Source organism: Salmo trutta, chromosome 35 (assembly GCF_901001165.1).
Source record: "Salmo trutta chromosome 35, fSalTru1.1, whole genome shotgun sequence".
Classification (NCBI taxonomy): Eukaryota; Metazoa; Chordata; class Actinopteri; order Salmoniformes; family Salmonidae; genus Salmo; species Salmo trutta.
The window spans coordinates 1,636,532-1,659,355 of NC_042991.1; the positions used below are offsets into that span (position 1 = coordinate 1,636,532).

Below are 22,824 nucleotides of genomic sequence, written 5' to 3' on the forward strand. Positions count from 1 at the left end.
ACACAATACCCCATAATGACAAAACAAAAACTGTTTTTTTAAAATGTGTGCACATTTACATAAGTATTCATGTCACGTCCTGACCAGCAATAGGGGATATTTGTTATTATAGTTTGGTCAGGACGTGGCAGGGGGTATTTGTTTTATGTGGTTCGGGGGTTGTGTGTATGTAGAGGGGTGTTGTATTTATGTGTTCCGGGATTTTTGGTGTATGTTCTTGTTTTGGTATTCTAGGTTTTCCATGTTGTGTATTTCTTTGTTGGCCGGGTGTGGCTCTCAATCAGGAACAGCTGTACATCGTTGTTTCTGATTGAGAGTCATACTTAGGGAGCTTGTTTTCACCTGTCTGTTTGTGGGTAGTTGTATTGTGCACTGCTGTTATATTTAGCCTGTGAAACTGTCGGTCTGTCGTTCTTTGTTTATTGTTTTCGTGTTCACTTTAATTAAATAAATTAAAGTACGAGTATTCACGTACCCGCTGTGCCTTGGTCCCCTTCTCTCTTCAACGACGACCGTTACAATTCAGACCCTTTACTCAGTACTTCGTTGAAGCACCTGTTTCAGTCTTCTAGAGATTTGAGAATGGGACGGAGGTTCACTTTCCAGCAGCACCATGACCCTAAGCATACTACTAAAGCAACACTCGAGTGGTTTATGGGGAAACATTTAAATGTCTTGGACCTCAATCCAATTGAGAATATGTGGTATGACTTAAATATTGCTGTACACCAGCGGAACCCATCCAACTTGAAGGAGCTGGAGCAGTTTTGCCTTATAGAGACATACCCCAAAAGACTTGCAGCTGTAATTGCTGCAAAAGGTGGATCTACAAAGTATTGACTTTGGGTGGTGAATAGTTATGCACGGTCAAGTTTTCTGTTTTTCCTGTCTTATTTCTTGTTTCACAATAAAAAATATTTTGCATCTTGAAAGTGGTAGGCATGTTGTGTAAATCAAATGATACAACCCCCCCCAAAAAAGGTTGTAAGGTAACAAAATAGGAAAAATGCCAAGGGGGTGAATAATTTCGCAAGCCACTGTATATTTCAAACCAAATACTTTTACACTTTTACTCAAGTAGTATTTTACTGGGTGAATTTCACTTTTACTTGAGTCATATTCTATTAAGGTATCTTTACTTTTACTCAAGTATGACAATTGGGTACTTTTTCCACCCCTGGTTACAGGAATACAACAAAGAAAAATAAGTTACTATATTTCTGAGTGCTGGATTTGTTTGTTTTCTAATGTCTATAGCTATAATGTAGCTATAATTATATAGCCATTTCTATAGCCTGCTGAGCCCATATCTTCTCTGTTCTCTCTGTTCCTCCTCCTCTCTTTCCTTTCCTCTTTCTTGCCAAGTTGTGCAGGGGGGACAGACAGCTGCAGGTTTTCACATCCTCCTCCTTCTCCTTCTCTAGCTCTCCCTTTGAGATATCCTCTCTACACTTCTCTCCAACTGCAGGAAGTAATGTCACTGAGAACTGCACATATATATATATATATAGGACATTCCACCCCTACCTGGGATATGGATGCCTGATTCAGACCTAAGGGTCAAAACATTAAATAAATATCACCTAGGAGCATGAGCAGCAGTGTGCAGCGTTTTCCTTTCTGTTTTCCATGAGTTAGCCTTCAACTCCAGCACTTGCGGAAAGTACCTGGATGTGCGTATGTTCTTCAGCTTTTGTACATAATGTTTCTGCCATCGTCTCCTATGACAGAAAAGAGCTTCTGGATAGCGATCACTAACCTCGATTTTGATGAAGATGTTCACCTCGAACCAGACCCTAATCCCTGAGGCTCGGAAAAGACGGCGTAAGAGAGGCTGACGTGCGGGCACCCTGACGAAACTATGTTGGAAAATAAATAATCTACCCTCTGTTCTATTGGTGAACGTACAATCACTGGAGAACACACTGGACGAGCTCCGTTCTATATCCTCTCAACGGGACCTGAAGACTGTAATATCCTATGTTTCTCTGAGTTGTTGCTGAACAAGGACATGGATAATATACATCTAGCTGTTTTTTATGCATTGTCATGACTGTATGGCAGTGTCGGGTAAGGTGGGGGGTCTCTTTGTTAACAACAGCTGGTGTGCAATCTGTAATATTAAGGAAGTTAGAATACCTCTTGATAAGCTGCAGACTATAGTATACTAAAAGCTATTTACAAAGAGAGTTTTCATCAGTAGCTGTCTATTTACCACCACAAATCGATGCTGGCACTAAAACCGCATTCAACAAGTTGTGTAGGGCCACAAGCAAAAATAAAAAATGCTAATCTCGATGTCGACGCTCCAAGTGGCTGGTGATTTTAATTCAAGGAAATTGAAATCTGTTTTACCTCATTTCGACCAGCATAGAGGAGAAAACTAGAGGAGAAAAAACTCTAGATCACCTTTACCCCACAAGCAGAAATGCATACAAAGTAAAGGTTGACCGATTAATCGGAATGGGCGATTAATTGGGGCCGATTTCAAGTTTTCATAACAATCGGTAATCGGCATTTTTGGACACCGATTATGGCCGATTACATTGCACTCCACGGGAATACTGCATGGCATTCCTGGAAGTGCCTTCTGATGAAGATCATCAAAGGTAAGTGAATATTTCTAATGCTATTTATGATTTTAGATGACTCCAAAATGGCGGGTATCTGTATTGCCTAGTGTTTTTTTCTGAGCGCAGTACTCAGATTATTGCAAAGTGTGCTTTCCTCGTGAAGCTTTTTTGAAATCTGTCACTGCGTTTGCATAAAGGAGATGTTCATCTATAATTCTTTGAACAACAGTTTAATATTTTATCAACGTTTATGGTGAGTATTTTTGTAAATTGTTGTGCTGATTCACCGGGAGAATTGGAGGCAAAGTATTTTCTGAACATCACGCGCCAATGTAAAGTGGGCTTTATGGATATAAATATGAACTTTATCGAACAAAAAATGCATGTATTGTGTAACATGATGTCCTAGGAGTGTCATCTGATGAAGATCGTCAAAGGTTAGTGCATCATTTTAGCTGGTTTTCTGGTTTTTGTGACGCCTGTCCTTGCTAGGAAAATGGCTGTGTGCTTTTTCTTGTGTTGGAACTGTCCTAACATAATCTAACTTTATGCTTTCGCCATAAAGCCTTTTTGAAATCGGACAATGTGGTTACATTAAGGAGACGTGTACCTTTAAAATGGTGTAAAATAGTCCTTTGTTTGAGAACTTTGAATTATGACATTTTGTTGTTTTGAATTTGGCGCTCTGATTTTTCACTGGCTGTTGAATAGTGTGAACCGCTAGCATCCCACCTGCCCAAGAGAGGTTAACATAATCACTAATTAACTACACATGGTTGATGATATTACTAGTTTATCAAGCTTGTCCTGCATTGCATATAATCGATGCAGTGCCTGTTAATTTATCATCGAATCACAGCCTACTTCGCCAAACGGGTGATGATTTAACAAGCTCATTCGCGAAAAAAGCACTTTCGTTGCACCAATGTGTACCTAACCATAAACATCAATGCCTTTCTTAAAATCAATACACAAGTATATATTTTTAAACCTGCATATTTAGTTAATATTGCCTGCTAACATGAATTTCTTTTAACTAGGGAAGTTGTGTCACTTCTCTTGTGTTCCATGCAAGCAGTCAGGGTATGTGCAGCAGTTTGGGCTACCTGGCTCGTTGCGAACTGTGTGAAGACCATTTCTTCCTAACAAAGACCGTAATTAATTTGCCAGAATTGTACATAATTATGACATAACATTGAAGGTTGTGCAATGTAACATCAATATTTAGACTTAGGGTTGCCACCCGTTCGATAAAATACGGAACGGTTCCGTATTTCACTGAAAGAATAAACGATTGGTTTTGAAATTATAGTTTCCGGATTCGACCATATTAATGGCTCGTATTTCTGTGTGTTATTATATTATAATTAAGTCTATGATTTGATATTTGATAGAGCAGTCTGACTGAGCGGTGGTAGGCAGCAGCAGGCTCGTAAGCATTCATTCAAACAGCACTTTCCTGCACTTGCCAGCAGCTCTTCGCTGTGCTTCAAGCATTGCGCTGTTTATGACTTCAAGTCTATCAACTCCCGAGATTAGGCTGGCAATAAGAACATCCAATAGTCAAAGGTATATGAAATACAAATGGTGTAGAGAGAAATAGTCCTATAATTCCTATAATAACTATAACCTAAAACTTCTTACCTGGGAATATTGAAGACTCATGTTAAAAGGAACCACCAGCTTTCATATGTTCTCATGTTTTGAGCAAGGAACTTAAACGTTAGCTTTATTACATGGTAAATATTGCACTTTTAATTTCTTCTCCAACACTTTGTTTTTGCATTATTTAAACCAAATTGAACATGTTTTATTATTTATTTGAGACTAAATAGATTTTAGTCTCAAATAAACCTCTATACCTGTACTGTCAAAGGCTCCAGCCACCCAAGTCAGAATGTTCTCTCTGCTAGAGCACAGCAAGCGGTATTAATGAACCAAGTCTGGAACCAACATGACCCTGAAAAGCTTCTACTCCCAACCCATAAGACTGCTAAATAGTTAGTTCAATACTTAACCAACTAGCTACATGGTCTATCTGCATTGTCCCTTTTGCACAAATATTTTTGACTGGCTACTATTTATTATCTATCCTGTTCCCTAGTCACTTTATTCCTAGTTATATGTACATATCTACCTCAATTACCTCGTACCCCTGCACATTGACTCGGTACTGGTATTCCATGTATATTGGCAAGTTATCGTTACTCATTGTGTATTTACTATTACTTTTATTATTATTTCTCTATTTCCTCTCCCTCTGCATTGTTGGCAAGGGCCCATAAGAAAATATTTCACTGTTAGTCTACACCTCTTGTTTACGAAGCACGTGAAAAATGATTGATATGTTTAAGTCGGCTCCCTCCTTTTAGGTTCAGGATGAGTAGACTGCACTGAGGTCAGTCTAGTCTAGATGTACCCAGTTTCCTGCTATTGGTTCTGGAAATGAGACTTTAGAACTGAAATGATGCCATCTGTTTTCAAGAGTTCTAAACAGATACAAATCACTTTGAATAGTGTCATCATAGCACATTTATAAAGCTAGCATATGAACACTACCCCCCCAGCCCTCTCTCTCTCTCTCTCTGAATGTTGTGTGTGTGTGGAGTATAGACCCCCAAGGGTGCTCCGAGCAGCACAGAGGCAGAGCGGTGTTCGCTGCCAGAACCAACTGCATTCTTCGATACCTCCATCGGTAACTAGGCAACGCAGGAGTGCCATGCCCCACTACCCTACATCCCTGTGAACGTGAACCCCCAGAACACAACTAAGCGCTTTCAGGCACTGGGGAGGCGGGAAGGCAAACTAACTGCTTTAGAAAAGAGTCACAAACACAAAACACTCACTCGCTCACTTTCCAAACTAAACTCCCCCTACTTCCTGACTGACTCCCAGGCTGTTGGCAGCACACTGGACAATCACACTGTAAATATGCCAAACTGATCCAAGAATGGGGTGTTTGAGGATATTATGAATTATAAAAGGAGATCTGAGAAAATGAAACATTTCCTCAGAATTTTGGCTATCACTTCACATTTCTAGACTATGTAAGCCTAACAGCAAATTGTCGTCATAAGGAAACAGGTTGCTGCAGCTCTGTAGCTGATATTGTATTGAATTAAGCGGTGGGTTTCCTGTTTTGATGGGACTCAGGAATACTCTACTGCAGTAGTAAATGATGGTTGGTGGGAACTCAGTTCTATTGTATTTCAGTAGGGTTCGTGGACTTGAGTTTGTAGCAACATGCAACAGTATGATTGGTGTTTGTGGGGACTTAGTATGTGACGTGATGTGATGAGTGTGTTTGTTGGGACGTACCATGTCGAGGTCCTGGGACACACGTCTCTTGCGTAGCTCCTCCATGCGGTCGCTTACGTCACTGAATGAGGTGTTGTAGTAGTCTGAGTACTCCTGGGCCAGGTCATCAATGTTCCCTAGAGAACCATCCTACACAACACACACACACACACACACACACACACACAAAGAGAGAGCGGTTAGTCATTCAGAAGGACAGACAGAGTCAGAAAACATAGGATTCAGATGGAGAGAATAAAAGAAGCACATATGTTTGAACTAGAATGGAATAAAGAAATTGTAAGTTGGAGAGACACTTGCAGATTCACACTGATTACTCAATTTCAGGGCCCAAAATGGCACCAAAGCCTTTGTCTGGATGAATAACATTGGTTTCACTACTGTATACAGTGTATAAGATTCAAGCTGAGCCAAACCCTTCAGTAAGCTCCACAGTCCCCCCACTACTTCCACCTCCACAGTACAGTACTCCAGGCGAGGAAAAAGGGACAGGCTAACAACCTCAGCTCCCCATCTGTCTCTCACTCTGGGTGAAGCACAGTATAATAAAACCCCTGTCACATACGCTTCTAATTAGTAGAGCGTGAGACGCGCCAACTGGCAGGCAGGCATTCGGCTAGCATGGCCCGGGCATGGCGGTGCAGTGTGGCGGGCGGTGTGCAAGAGAACACAAATCAAATTACTCGCACGCCACTTCTTCCTCTGGCTGCCACTCCAGGGTAAGATTATTAGCTAACACAGTGGTGCTACTGAGGGAGGGGAAGTCTGTTAGAGATAGATCAGGTTAGAGCTTCCAGCACATTTACCAATTAGCTCTGTGGGCTATACTAGCTATGCACCGCCCGCCACACTGCACTGTTGCGTAGGAGAATTGGAAGGAGAAAGGAAAGGAAAGGAGAAGGAAAGTAAATCAGTATGATTTGTGGAAGACGAAGACCTTTAAAATGAAGACTGTCTGGGTCAGTGTGTTTTTGTTTGTTTGTTTCTCTGTTAGAGGCCGGTGTGCTGTGCATGTGGCGTATGTGTGCTGTGTGTACATGCCAGTGTGTTTCTCTACTAGCCCATAGCCTCCACAGTCCATTAAGCCTAAGGCCTCCAGCTCCACCTGACACACACACACACACACACACACACACACACACACACACACACACACACACACACACACACACACACACACACACACACACACACACACACACACACACACGTGAGGTGGCTGTGTCTAGAGATGCTGTGTCTAGAGATGGAGTGCACCACAACCCTGCGATTCATACACATCTGTTTACACACATTTCATACAACTCCCAGTTTGAAAATACACCTCAATAAAGTCTTCGCTATGTGATTTTAGGCATTCATTCAAATTGAAAGTCCAAATAATAGATACGGCCAACCATAAGTGTTTCCTGGGTTTGGTATGCTAACATACAGATCTAACATGCCCTTTAAACCCCAAACCCAAACACCCTCTTCCGGACAGGGGGGCTTTCAGCTCTCTGCTGGGTTCCTGTCTTTGTCTGGAAGTGTGGTGTGGTTCCTCATACATAAACAAGAAAGACCTTACTCAACAGAATACACAAGCCCCAATATGCCTTGTTGGAGACGAGCCTTCAAGGAACTGTAAAATAACAGTAAAGATGCAGAACCTGCTAGTGCCCAGTGTATTTCTTCACCAGGAAACCAGAGGGAGAGAATCAACTAACTCATTGGTCTTGGAGAGCCTCTCTCTGAAGCGTTTGGACTCATAACTACTTAGTAGGGCTGGGCAATAAATGGAATAAATTTGATGAATTCAAATGTATGTTAAGCGCAATATTCCAAATGCCTGTATCGCAATAATTTTCTATTATAAAGCTTACCGGTAGTACCCAGTCACGCTGTGTTTGTTTACAAGCACACCACGACAAGAGACCGGAGTCTTGTGAGTCACCCAGCAGGCGATCTAGTTGCAGTGTTGAATTCACAAATGAATGTTTAGCAGCTAGATATCGTATAAATATTAAGGTAACGGTGTAAAATTTGCTAAATGCTCTGCAGTTGTGCATTTGGTTTGCTAATTTAGAAGCTTGTTAGCTATCTCACCGGTAAAAGCAGAGAATCCCCTCCTGGATCAAGAGCCTTTCTGTCTAATATTTGTTTTGTGCGTGCAGCAAACTGTGAGTAGCATTTTTTGTTACTTGTATAACTTTATGAGCTGGGATGATTATCCTGAAAATCGTTTCGGTCAGATACTGTATAAAATGTTCACAATAAGCTCATTAGCATTTAGTTAGCATTCTATATGGGATTTTACATGTACTTGTTAGCATTGCTAACCTTCGGATTACAAAAGCTCAGTGGGGTTTTACCGAATATCCCGGTATGGCACAAGGTCGGTATGAGGGTATGACCATCTGGATACTGCCCAAGCCTAGCGGTGAACAGCAATCTTTCCACAGATTTTTAATGGGATTCAAGTCTCGGCTTTTACTAGGCCACTCAAGGACTTTCACATTCTTGTTCTAAAGCCATTCCAGCATTGCTTTGGCTTGGGGTCATTGTCCTGTGGAATGTAAATCTTTACCCCAGTCTAAGGTTGTTTTCACTCTGAAGCAGGTTCTCATCAAGGATTTGCGTGTATTTGGCTTCATTCATTGTTCCCTCTATCCTTACCAGTCTCCCAGTCCCTACTGCTGAAAAACATCCCAATATCATGATGCTGCCACCACCATGCTTCACAGTAGGGATGGTGTTAGATGGGTAATGAGCTGTGCCTGGTTTTGTCCAGACATAGCTCTTTTCATTCAGGCCAAAGAGCATCATTTTTGTCTCATCAGACCACAGAATCTTTTGCCTTATGCTCTCAGAGTCTTTCATATGCCTTTTTGAGAACTCCAGGAATGCTGTAATGTGTCTTTTTCTCAGGAGTGGCTTCTGTCTGGCCACTCTCCCATAAAGCCCAGATTGGTGAAGTGCTGTAGAGACTGTTGTCCTTCTGGTACGTTCTCCCATCACAGCCAATAAACTACTGTATGAAGTTCAGTCAGAGTGGTCATTGGGTTCTTGGTCAACAGCCTGACCAAGGTCCTTCTTGCCCGGTTGCTCAGTTTGGTCCTTATATAGACAGGTGTCTTTCTTTCGAAATCATGTCCAAACATTTGAATTGGCTACAAGTGGACTCCAATCAAGTTGTAGTGACATCTCAAGGACGATCTAAGGAAATTTGATGCACCTGAGCTCAATTTGTAGCGTCATAGCAAGGGATGTGAATACTTATGTAAATTAGACATTTCTGTATTTAATTTTCAACCAATTTGCAAACATTTCTAAAAACATGTTTTCACTTTGTCAGTATAGGGTATGGTGTGTAAATGGGTGATAAAAAATATTTTATCCATTATAAACTCAGGCTGTAAAATGTGGAATTTGTCAAGGGGTATGAATACTTTCTGAAGGCACTGTATATCACAAATCGCCCATTAGTTTGAAAAAATGTTGATATGCTTTTTAGGCCATATCACCCAGCCCTCATACTTAATTATGAGTGCATAATGCTATCCTCTGTTGACATGATAGACATCTCAGTCATAGCAGTGATGGCCAATCGTTCAATATTCATCCATGTTGATCTAGTCAGTGCCTGGTTTGGTGAGTGGTCAGCATGTATGGAGTCACTCTGTGAGGAGTGAACAGTCTCTCTGTCTGTCTCTCCATGGTCGTCTGAACAGGACCCAGTATCTCCATGCCAGCCTGGTATGAATGGGGCACTGTGGAGGCAGTGTGCCACACACACATCGGGCAGGCACACACACACCCTGAGGGATGCAGAGAGGGGCTTCTTCTGAGAGGGCTATTGAAAACAACAGAGGATTAAAAACAAACGAGTCCGAGCCACACTGTGGAAAAACACAAACCGGAAGTGAATTTTAACCATCACCCATCGGTAATGCATTACACATTAACAACAGTGTATTTAAATAAGTCGCAGACATAGGCCCTGAGTCAAAAGTCCAGATTGTTCTGCTCTATTTTTCTCTCCTCACTCTGCCTCCCTGACTAGAATATATTCCTTAGAACCTCCAGCTACGTCCAGGCTGTGACATATGGTTAGAGATGGCTGATATTCCCTATGGAGCCCTCCCTCCCTCGCCGGGCCCAGGGCAGGCACATGCTTTCCCTCACATTCCTCACACTCTTATTAGAGACTAGCTACAGTACTGCCTAATCACCATAAACATGCCACAATCGATCCAGAGTTAAGCCGACCACGTCCACGAGGGAGACAGAGACAGACAGACCCAGACAATACAGTTGCATTCACTGTGTCTGTTCATGTAGAACGCCTGATTACAACTCACCCAGATCATCAGTAAAAGTTCATGACCTTTCTGGGCCTATTAAACAAGCTGGCCATGTCTGCATAGAAACATCTCAGTCACAACTCCACTTTGTGTATAGACGTTTGTGTATAGCATGGCCGTCTGTGTTAAATGCCTAGAATACTGTCTGAGCATGGTTTCCGTCTCAACCGTCAGCACTGTATGTCTGTAATACTTCAACTCTCCAAGCTCCAGACCGAAAGCCTATGGCTCGCCCTGTCACAATGTGCTTTCTTGTGTTGTTGTTAAAGTGCTGTTACAGTGTGCTAGGTCTTTCCTTACCGCAGTGTTCCTCTGAGGGAGGCCAGTGTGTGTTAGCATACCTGGGATTCCTCTCCTGCCATGAGCTCATACAGCCCATCATGCAGCTGAGAGCAGGATGGATCAATATCCATATCACGATCAATGGCATGATTTGATGAAATAACAATAAATACAAACTTACGTTTATGGGAGTGAGGGAATGTGATAACAATAGTTGATATGGCAGTGTGAGGAGGGCACGGGGGGGGGGGGGGGAATTGAGAAAGTTGAGAAAATCAAAACAGCCTTTTTCTAATACAGAGCCTATGGAGAAGGCATTTTTTCTCTCAGTGTTATCTGACCAACAACAAAACTGGGGTCTGTGTCTGATAGGCTAGCTGACTAACCAACCAACCAGTTGAAAATCTGAGCGTCCTAAAATTCTGTTAATGTGGGTGGAATGTGTGTGTATTGAATTCAAAGAAAATGGAAGGAATGACAACAATGACGGTTTATAGAGTTGAACAGAAGCCATAACCCAGTAGACCAAACAAAAATGTTTTTGCTTTTATAACGGCTCCCACTCGTGCATACAAGAGTGCACCACCCTGTCTTGAGTCAAGTTCAATAGTCATGCTAACAGTAAGAACAGGCTATTAAAGACAACACCCAGACCATTAACCCAGACAATTACAGAGAGTACGAGAGAGAGAGAGAGAGAGAGTTCCCCAGCCCCCACGTCTAAAGCCAAAACGCTGTTCTCACTCTCCTTACCAACCATTCCTCATTTCCTGTTCAGCTGAAGCTCTTCCGAAGAACACAGGGGCAACACATTTGGGGCAGGTCCAATCTCCTCACTTCAGTAGTTTACGCAACAACCATCTGACAAACAGCTTGGGGGAAATATTGTGTCGATCTTCCAGTAAAACTTGAGGCTGGAGTTTGTTATTCTGAGTCAATGGGGTAAACCACTAGTGGGAGGACTGACCTGATTGACCAGTCTCATGGTTTACTGTATCTAAGACGGATTACAGGGATTGCTCAACAGTGTACTGTTTATATTGTAGTAATACTTCTGCATGATATGTAGACATTTATCGGTAAAGTTATCCCACTCTTCATTTAAACACATGGCTCATTAACAGCCATAGGGAGAGAGGTTTCAGTCCAGGATTCCACATTAGAATATGCTACCTTTTCCCCTTAACAGAGAGATGTATAGGAGAGAGTGTTCTGACTGGAATCTAGGCCTATTGGTGGGTAACATACACACCTAGGCTATATCCCTTCCCAGGCCATGTGAGTGCATGGGTGAGGAGATGATGAGATGTTGGGGATGGATGTGAAATTGGGACCTTCTGACCCCTACTTATCAAATCAATTAGCCATAGCATTCCTGTCATTCTCAATGTGACCACCCTGGGAAGGTGGTGGGTGGTGCTGCAACAGTATTATTCATGGGATCTGGAGAGGCATCTAAGGGTCACTGCTGAGCGGTAGTAGTGTATGGCAGCTCTCTACAGATCACAGGCATACCATACAAACCAAACGCCTCATCTGTTACAAAAGCATGCCCCATGATGACCAAGAAACACTTTCCTGATCAGGCAGCTGTAGGTAGCTATGTGGCCATGTAACCATCCACTCTGAGCCAAAAGCCAATTACACTCACGCACACATCGAAAGTATTCATCAACTTCACTCTGCAACTTAACAGCCAATTGACTATGTACGCACAGAGAAAACAAATCTGCTCAAATGCAATCAAAAGAACAGAATATGAACTCAGCAAAAAAAGAAACGTCCTCTCACTGTCAACTGCGTTTATTTTCAGCAAACTTAACATGTGTAAATATTTGTATGAACATAACAAGATTCAACAACTCAGACATAAACTGAACAAGTTCCACAGACATGTGACTAACATAAATTGAATAATGTGTCCCTGAACAAAGGGAGGAGGTCAAAATCAAAAGTAACAGTCAGTATCTGGTGTGGCCACTTGCATTAAGTACTGCAGTGCATCTCCTCCTCATGGACTGCACCAGATTTGCCAGTTCTTGCTGTCAGATGTTACCCCATTCTTCCACCAAGACACCTGCAAGTTCCCGGACATTTCTGGGGGGAATGGCCCTAGCCCTCAACCTCCGATCCAACAGGTCCCAGACGTGCTCAATGGGATTGAGATCCGGGCTCTTCGCTGGCCATGGCAGAACACAGACATTCCTGTCTTGCAGGAAATCACGCACAGAACGAGCAGTATGGCTCATGGCATTGTCATGCTGGAGAGTCATGTCAGGATGAGCCTGCAGGAAGGGTACCACATGAGGGAGGAGGATTTCTTCCCTGTAACGCACAGCTTTAAGATTGCCTGCAATGACAACAAGCTCAGTCCGATGATGCTGTGACACACCGCCCCAGACCATGACGGAACCTCCACCTCCAGAGTACAGGTCTCGGTGTATCGCACATTCCTTTGATGATAAATGCGAATCCGACCATCACCCCTGGTGAGACAAAACCGCAACTCGTCAGTGAAGAGCAATTTTTGCCAGTCCTGTCTGGTCCAGCGACGGTGGGTTTATGCCCATAGGCGACGTTGTTGCCGGTGATGTCTGGTGAGGACCTGCCTTACAACAGGCCTACAAGCCCCCAGTCCAGCCTCTCTCAGCCTATTGTGGACAGTCTTAGCACTGATGTAGGGATTAGAGGTCGACCGATTATGATTTTTCAACGCCGATACCAATACCGATTATTGGGCCCAAAAACCCGCTGCCGATTAATCTGCCGATTTTTTTATTTGTATTTATTTCTTTGTAATAATGACAATTACAACAATACTGAATTAACACTTATTTTAACTTAATATAATACATCAATAAAATCAATTTAGCCTCAAATAAATAATGAAACATGTTCAATTTGGTTTAAATAATGCAAAAACAACGTGTTGGAGAAGAAAGTAAAAGTGCAATATGTGCCATGTAAAAAAGCTAACGTTTAAATTCCTTGCTCAGAACATGACAACATATGAAAGCTGGTGGTTCCTTTTAACATGAGTCTTCAATATTCCCAGGTAAGAAGTTTTAGGTTGTAGTTATTATAGGAATTATAGGACTATAACTCTCTATACGATTTCTATTTCATATACCCTTGACTATTGGATGTTCTTATAGGCACTTTAGTATTGCCAGTGTAACAGTGTAGCTTCCGTCCCTCTCCTCGCTCCTACCTGGGCTCGAACCAGGAACACATCGACAACAGCCACCCTCGAAGCAGCGTTACCCATGCAGAGCAAGGGGAACAACTACTCCAAGTCTCAGAGCGAGTGACGTTTGAAACGCTATTAGCGCGCACCCGCTAACTAGCTAGCCATTTCACATCGGTTACACCAGCCTAATCTTGGGAGTTGACAGGCTTGAAGTCATAAACAGTGCAATGCATTGCGAAGGGCTGCTGGCAAAACGCACGAAAGTGCTGTATGAATGAATGCTTATGAGCCTGCTGGTGCCTACCACCGCTCAGTCAGACTGCTCTATCAAATCATAGACTTAATTATAACATAATAACACACAGAAATACGAGCCTTAGGCCATTAATATGGTCGAATCCGGAAACTATCATCTCGAAAACAAAACGTTTTTCCTGTCAGTGAAATACGGAACCGTTCCGTATTTTATCTAACGGGTGGCATCCCTAAGTCTAAATATTCCTGTTACATTGCACAACCTTCAATGTTATGTCATAATTACGTAAAATTCTGGAAAATTTGTTTGCAACGAGCCTGGCGGCCCAAACTGTTGCATATACCCTGACTCTGCGTGCAATGAACGCAAAATGACACAATTTCACCTGGTTAATATTGCCTGCTAATCTGGATTTCTTTTAGCTAAATATGCAGGTTTAAAAATATATACTTCTGTGTATTGATTTTAAGAAAGGCATTGATGTTTATGGTTAGGTACAGTCATGCAACGATTGTGCATTTTTTGCAAATGCGCTTTTGTTAAATCATCCCCCGTTTGGCGAAGTCAGCTGTCTTTGTTAGGAAGAAATAGTCTTCACAGTTCGCAACGAGTCAGGCGGCCCAAACTGTTGCATATACCCTGACTCTGTTTGCAAGAGAAGTGACACATTTTCCCTAGTTAAAAGAAATTCATGTTAGCAGGCAATATTAACGAAATATGCAGGTTTAAAAATATATACTTGTGTATTGTTTTTAAGAAAGGCATTGATGTTTATGGTTGGAGCAACATGTACCTAAGCGATTATATGCAACGCAGGACAGGCTAGATAAACTAGTAATATCATCAACCATGTGTAGTTAACTAGTGATTATGATTGATTGATTGTTTTTTATAAGATAAGTTTAATGCTAGTTAGCAACTTACCATGGCTTCTTACTGCATTCATGTAACAGGCAGGCTCCTCATGGAGTGCAATGTAAAGCAGGTGGTTAGAGCGTTGGACTAGTTAACCGTAAGGTTGCAAGATTGAATCCCCGAGTGACAAGGTGAAAATCTGTCATCCTGCCCCTGAACAAGGCAGTTAACCCACCGTTCCTAAGCCGTCATTGAAAATAAGAATGTGTTCTTAACTGACGTGCCTAGTTAAATAAAGGTAAAAGAATATATAATAATAATTAAAAAATATTTAAAAAATCGGCCAAATCGGCGCCCAAAAATACCGATTTCCGATTGTTATGAAAACTTGAAATAGGCCCTAATTAATCGGCCATTCCAATTAATCAGTCGACCTCTAGTAGGGATTGTGCATTCCTGTTGTAACTCGGGCAGCTGTTAGTGCCACCCTGTACCTGTCCTGCAGGTGTGATGTTCGGATGTACCGATCCTGTGCAGGTGCTGTTACACGTGGTCTGCCACTGCGAGGACAATCAGTTGTCTGTCCTGTCTCCCTGTAGCGCTGTCTTAGGCGTCTCACAGTACGGACATTGCAATTTATGGCCACATCTGCAGTCCTCATGCCTCTTTGCAGCATGCCTAAGGCACGTTCACGCAGATGAGCAGGGACCCTGGGCATCTTTCATTTGCTGTTTTTCAGAGTCAGTAGAAAGGCCTCTTTAGTGTCCTAAGTTTTCAAAACTGTGACATTAATTGCCTACCGTCTGTAAGCTGTGTGTCTTAACGACCGTTCCACAAGTGCATGTTCATTAATTGTTTATGGTTCATTGAACAAGCATTGGGAAACAGTGTTTAAACCCTTTACAATGAAGATCTGTGAAGTTATTTGGATTTTTACGAATTATCTTTGAAAGACAGGGTCCTGAAAAAGGGACATTTCTTTTTTTGCTGAGTTTGTTTTCTTTTTTCCAATCATAACTCAGTATCTCAATCGGTGCCCTTCAATCCAACCTAAACGACCGTGATGAAACATTTACTCTAGGCTCTCATTGTGCCAGAGCTGCAACCCTTTACTGATAAGGCCTGTTCTTTGGAGGGAAATCTGGGTGTTGCTATTCAATACCTCTCCTGGATGCATTCAAGGTCCTGATTTCCCTGAGCAGTCAATGTTATTAGTCTATGAGGACAAATACCTCATGGCCCAGCAAGATGTTCTTTCTGTGATTTTTTTTAGAACCCCCCCCAACAAAAGCAGCAATAATGTGTACTCCACAGGTGAAATAACCCCCTTGTAAATAGCACACCAAGCCATTTCTGTCAGAGTTATTAAAGAATTCCATAACCAGCATGCAGGGCTAAACTCAGTTCGCTGACTGACCTCTTTGGTCCTCTTGCATGCTAAACTAACTGCCAAATTAGCTACAGTACTAATCTCTTAATTTAGCTAATTTCAATTGATATTGTCCCCCTTTACATGCAAGATTTGGTGTTCTCTCTCAAAGCAGTGCTTGTTATTTGTCATGGCAGCAGAAGGTTCCAGAGGTCTCTAAACCATTAACTTCAGCTAAAGTGTTTGTTCTGATCCTAGCTTTAGGAACACATTCCTGACAGCACTGTTTGTCATACTGGTTGTATGTTGTTCTGTTCGCGCTGTGGACAACGCTTTTGTCAGTGTCAGGACTAGCCTTAAGACTAGCTAGACATCCTCTAGGACAGTGGTTCCCAACTCCAGTCCTTGAGTACCCCCAACAGTACACATTTGTATTGTAGCCCCGGACAATCACACCTGATTCAACTTGTCAACTAATCATCAGGCCCTCAATGAGTTGAATCAGGTGTTTATTTTTCTGGGGCTACAACAAAAATGTGTGCTGTTGTGGGTACTGGAGGACTGTAGTTGGAACCCACTGCTCTAGTGGAGGGCATAGTGACAAATGAAAATGGCCATTGCGTATCTGACGTAATGATAGAACGACAATGGTACCATCAGTTACATTTGTTACCTGTTCAGAACACTATAGGGTGGAGGTTAAAGAAACCCTCTCACTCACTTGAATCATTTTCATGATTCATTTCAAATGGGAGCGAGTGAATTAGTACCTGGCTTCCGTTTCCTCCTCATGGAACACACCGGCTCCAACCCCAGCCTCAAGAGACCGACCAGGTTGGCGGATCTCTCGCTCCACTCCTCCCTCCAGGCTTTAGTAGTGGGGCACAATGGCCTCTGCCCGTGCTAATACACCTGTCCCACCCATACACCCCTACTAGTAGTGCGCGGGTCAACTGTTTGTTCACTGGCACCCGCCTGCAATTGCTAATAAACCATCTACAACCGCCAGACTATATGTGCAAAAAAAAAAATTTATGACGCAGAAAGATTTTTTGACAGGTCATGCAGGATTGTTTTTGCCTGACTTAGAAAAGTTTCTGCTTATAATTCCCAACATTTTGGTAGACTATTTGTTATTCAACTTGTCTATAATTAGATACATTCAACTTTTTTTCTGTCATACGTATGTTACCCTAGAAGACTAAATAAACTCTTGCTCACCAGAATAATGTCATAAATGGATAGAATGAATGCTTCAATCTCGTTAACATCGGTAAAGTTCTCTGTGATCTCTGCTTCTTTCGCGGAGAAAAGACGTTTAGGGACCAAGGGACAAAATGCATTAACTTAACAAAAAAAAAATGGGGAAGATTGTCTGGGGCAAAATTTCCAAATGACATCAGTTTGACCGGTTGTAAGGAAATAGAAAGCTGTGTAATCAACCCAACATATTTCTGAAAAAAATTCCGTTCGGCTTGGATGCATATGTTATGTGGTTGAAATACTATCAGCTTTTATGACGCTAATAAAGATAGCACAACTACAGATGGTAACTAACTGCGCATTTGCATTCTCTCAAGATGCTGAAAAAAATCTATCATCTCTCCACTCCTGTTCCCAAGTCAAATTTTGCCTACATTTGGTGCATCATTTTACTGCAAGAAATTCTACATGAGTTAATGTTAAGGCTATGTGAGAGGTTATAAACCTACAGTCAGTGTCCAGATTTCAGTTTCCATTTAACCCATCTGAACAGTAGGATACAGTTCCCTTGAAGTGCCATAGGCCTGTTTGAAGTCCCCGTCTTGTGACAAATTTGTATATCGCCTCACAAACATCACGCATAACATAGCCGGCACTGCTATCATCCTCTTTTACCCCTTTACCAAATCTTTCCCAAACATTACTGTTCTGGCCCTCTCTTCTCTTCATTCTAAAGTCTCCATTTATCAGATTTTCTCTTACTGAATCAAACTCCGACATTGGGCTTTTTGCTTCTGTGGATCGAGGTTCACTTTTTCAGCCCATTCCCAAAAGCATTTGGTGCACGTACAGTGCCTTGCAAAAGTTGTGTTTTTCCTATTTTGTTGCATTAAAACTTGTAATTTAAATGGATTTGGATTTGGATTTCAATACATAAAATAGTCCAAATTGGTGAAGTGAAATGAAAAAAATGACTTGTTTCAAAAAATTATAAAAAAACGGAAAAGGGGTGTGTGCATATGTATTCACCCCCTTTGCTATGAAGCCCTTAAATAAGATCTGGTGCAACCAATTACCCTCAGAGGTCACATAATCAGTTAAATAAAGTCCACCTGTGTGCAATCTAAGTGTCACATGATCTGTCACATGATCTCAGTATATATACACCTGTTCTGAAAGGCCCCAGAGTCTGCAACACCACTAAGTAAGTGGCACCACCAAGCAAGCGGCACTACAAAGACCTAGAAGCTCTCCAAACAGGTCAGAGACAAAGTTGTGGACGGGGTTGGGATATATAAGTACTGATCGGGGTTGGGTTATAAAAAAATATCAGAAACTTTGAACATCCCACGGAGCACCATTAAATCCATTATTAAAAAATGGAAAGAATATGGCATCACAACAAACCTGCCAAGAGTGGGCCGCCACCAAAACTCACAGACCAGGCAAGGAGGGCATTAATCAGAGACGCAGCTAAGAGACCAAAGATAACCCTGAAGGAGCTGCAAAGCTCCACAGCAATTGGAGTATCTGTCCATAGAACCACTTTATGCCGTACACTCCACAGAGCTGGGCTTTACGGAAGAGTGGAAAGAAAAAAGCCATTGCTTAAAGATTAAATAAGCACACAGTTCGGTGTATGCCAAAAGGCATGTGGGACACTCCCCAAACATATGGAAGAAGGTACTCTGGTCAGATGAGACAAAAATTTTGCTTTTTGGCCATCAAGGAAAACCCTATGTCTAGCACAAATCCAACACCTCTCATCACCCCGAGAACATCATGCTGTGGGGATGTTTTTCACCGGCAGGGACTGGGAAACTGGTCGGAATTGAAGGAATGACAGATGGGGATAAATACAGGAAAATACTGCTAAAGCAACATTCGAGTGGTTTAAGGGGAAACATTTACATGTCTTGGAATGGCCTAGTCAAAGCCCAGACCTCAATCCAATTGAGAATCTGTGGTATGACTTAAAAATTAGTGTACACCAGCGGAACCCATCCTTCTTTAAGGAGCTGGAGCAGTTTTGCCTTGAAGAATGGGCAAAATTCCCAGTTGCTAGATGTGCCAAGCTTATAGAGACATACCCCAAGAGACTTTCAGCTGTAATTACTGCAAAAGGTGGCTCTACAAATTATTGACTTTGGGGGGGTGAATAGTTATGCGCGCTCAAGTTTTCAGATTTTTTTGTCTTATTTCTTGTTTGTTTCACAATAAAACTATTTTGCATCTTCAAAGTGGTAGGCATGTTGTGTAAATCAAATGATTCAAACCCCCCACAAATACATTTTAATTCCAGGTCACAAGGCAACAAAATAGGAAAAATGCCAAGGGGGTGAATACTTTCGCAAGCCACTGTACATTTAGGCCTTGAAGCTTAGGCTGATGCACTAATGCCAGATTGCTTAAAATAATGAAAGAAAAACATCAATGTAGCCTAAAGATTTAAATTGCACAAGAATTATACATTTATGGATTTTTAAGGTATTGTTTTCTCTTTATTCAATCCGTCCGCCACCCACCCGCCCTTCATCCACACAATATTTGCCGACTCTAAACCCACCCACCCCGCGGATATAACTGCAGGGACTGCAGTTATGAGTCAACCCGCTCATCACTAACCCCTACACCTCAACCAGCAGCCCAGTCCAGGCTGGAGGAAAGCCAGGGGCCAAGGGGAGGCGAGCCCCACCCCCTCCAGAGGTGTTTCCTGAGGATATCCTCCACAGCTCTGAGAGAAAAACCTGCCAGCACTGCCTGGCCCCTGACACCAACAATAAGAGCCAGGACTGGGAGGGGTAGATCTGAGCTGATCTGTCCATTCTAGGCTCAAATGTGGCTATACTAGGCTGGGCTACGACAGAGGGGGGGCTGAGGCTGAGGCAGCAACATGGGAGGAGGAAAAGCTCTTTGAACAAATGGAGGTTTCTGTTACGTTGACCATATGTTGTCACAGATACAGTCGAGAGTTTTAAAATACATGTGGTCTGAAGGGGCTCACTCTAATAAAACACATCAAAGGCTGAGTAACAGGAAAAGGGCATTCGGCATACGTGAAGTGTGAACTAGCCCTTGAGATGGAGACAAAACACACTCATACTGTATTGAGATCTGAACAACTTTACACTCCTAACAGATACTCCTTTCTCAACTAATAAAATGTATTCTTGATGCTTAACATTAAAGAAAAAAATCCATGCAGATTGGGATGAAAGAGCTCTTTGAGACTAGCTGCCTGGGAGGACTGTCAGCTGTCCAGATATGTGTTCAAATTAGAGGCTGACGCAGACTACAGCAAAATCACTGTTTGAACTAACTGCTATGCCAGCTAAAACAACATGGTATGAACTCAGACACCATTTGCAGAGGGAGGTATTAAAGGTGTACTAAATTGTGTACTATGTGCTGTTGAGGAGTGGTACTTCCACATATCCACCCATACACACCTGCATCCATACACAGTCACACTGTGGAAATGTTATACATGGCCTTTAACACTATTTTGGAAAGCTACACAAGATTAACAACACCCATCATACAAAACATTTTAAGGTCCGATTTGAGGAGACCCAATTGGGTCTGTTCCAGACTACTAACCCTGTTCATGCAACAGTAATGCCAATGTACCCATAATGCAACAGCTTTATACCCCGTAACAGCCCCAGACCGTTAATTGAATTAGGGCTGTGTATACCCGGTTGCAACCACAAACAAATGACTGGCTCACTGAGGTATTCTCATGAAAAACGTTCCTAGAAGTGGTTTAACCTCAGCCAGATGGGCTCCAAGCAATAACACCAAAGGCAGCATGACACACAGGACCATATCCCTCTGAGCTTTAGTTAACTATGATGAATGATGAATCACCTTGTCATTTAAAAAAAAAAAGTTTAACCTTTATTTAACTAGGCAAGTCAGTTAAGAACAAATTCTTATTTCATTACACAGTCATTGATAGGTTTAGGATCAATTATAATTCAATTAATTTATTATTGAACTGGAATTTCAATTAACTTCCTGGTCATTAGCCTACTGTATCCGAGCCTCTCTAACGCCGTTAAAACTGTACTGAGTGACAAAGAAACTGCAGTGGTGGACACGTCATATGACCAAATTAGCTAGATTAGATTTATATCAGGGGGGAAAAACGGTGCATACTTTACATTCATTAGGTTACTGAGAAGCTGTGTCAACTCCAACCAGCTGCTGTACATACTAATCTGTAACAGCAGATGTTTTAATAGGCCCAGGCACTAGCTAACTCAAAAGGGCATTCTTATGTAGGGCCCCAGAGACAAAGGCCATAGAAAAGCCTTACGTACTAAAAACAAACTAAATATAGCACGGCCATTTTGCTGCCAAAATGATAGGGAATCAATTGTGTTGAGGCCCATTGAACTGTACATGTTTCATAAACATTGGGGATTGAATATATTGTTGGCCCTGTAATAACTTTGAGAAATACTGAGTGAAACACCACAGATTTCAGATGGCGTGTTGGCTGCTGAGCTACAGTATTCAAGCCATTTCCAGTCTGTTTATCTAGAGCATTGGTCACCAACCTTTTCTGAGTCAAGATCACTTTCGCAGTCTAAAGCAAGCCGAGATATATATATATATATATATATATATTTTAAACATGACTTATAAAAGGTTACATTAACCTAATAAAAACAGTTATGTAGGAATGAGGTTTGTGCAGTAGGCCTAATACATTATCACAGCATATTGTCTGGCCTGTCAATATTGTTATTCTCAGACCATATTATATTTCAAAACTCGAGCTTTGATAACAAAATAGATCAGTTGGTGTAGCACTTGCGAAGAACAGCTGAGCATAAATTGAAATCATTTGCAAATAATTTGATTTTATGTTTTCCTAGACTGACATTACCTTCATCTGATGGGTCATGGTGCTTTCAAGACAACTGGGAACTCAGTGAAAAAAACTAGGTCAAATCATGACGTCAGTGATCTTTAGGTCGGAAAGTCGGAGCTCTAGAAAGATGACAGAGTTTCCGTCTTAGAATTCTGTCACGAACCGGCTCAAAGGCCGAAACAAAAAGGGAGACAACGTGGAGATAAGGAATAACAAAAATATATTTATTAACTGAGGTAACCTACATACAATGAACAATGGTGTGTGTAGTCAGTAAACAGTAGAGTAAGTGAGTGGTTGCGTGTATACAGGGGATAATGAGGAGTGTTGAAAGATGCCAAAGCAATCAAACAAAACCTGCCCCAAAAAATGCTACAACCAAAATCAAACAGTGTGTCTGCACTGCACGGCAGGTAGCCTAGTGGTTAGAGTGTTGGGCCAGTAACCGAAAGGTTGTTAGATTGAATCCCTGAGCTGACAACGTAAAAATCTGTCATTCTGAACAAGGCAGTTAACCCACTGTTTATAGGCCGTCTTTGTAAATAAGAAATTG

The 22,824-nt window shown here is 41.9% G+C and overlaps 1 protein-coding gene across 5 annotated transcripts in view; it reads right to left on the minus strand.

Annotated features, from left to right (window-relative positions):
- The window catches only part of LOC115174445 (SAM and SH3 domain-containing protein 1), a 322,531-nt gene that overhangs the window by 81,537 nt on the left and 218,170 nt on the right, over positions 1 to 22,824 (minus strand). For all 5 annotated transcript variants that reach the window (XM_029732960.1, XM_029732958.1, XM_029732963.1 and 2 more), the window contains exon 2: positions 5,892 to 6,020. In XM_029732960.1, the coding sequence (XP_029588820.1) occupies positions 5,892 to 6,020 (129 nt within the window). The remainder of the gene's footprint in view (positions 1 to 5,891; positions 6,021 to 22,824) is intronic.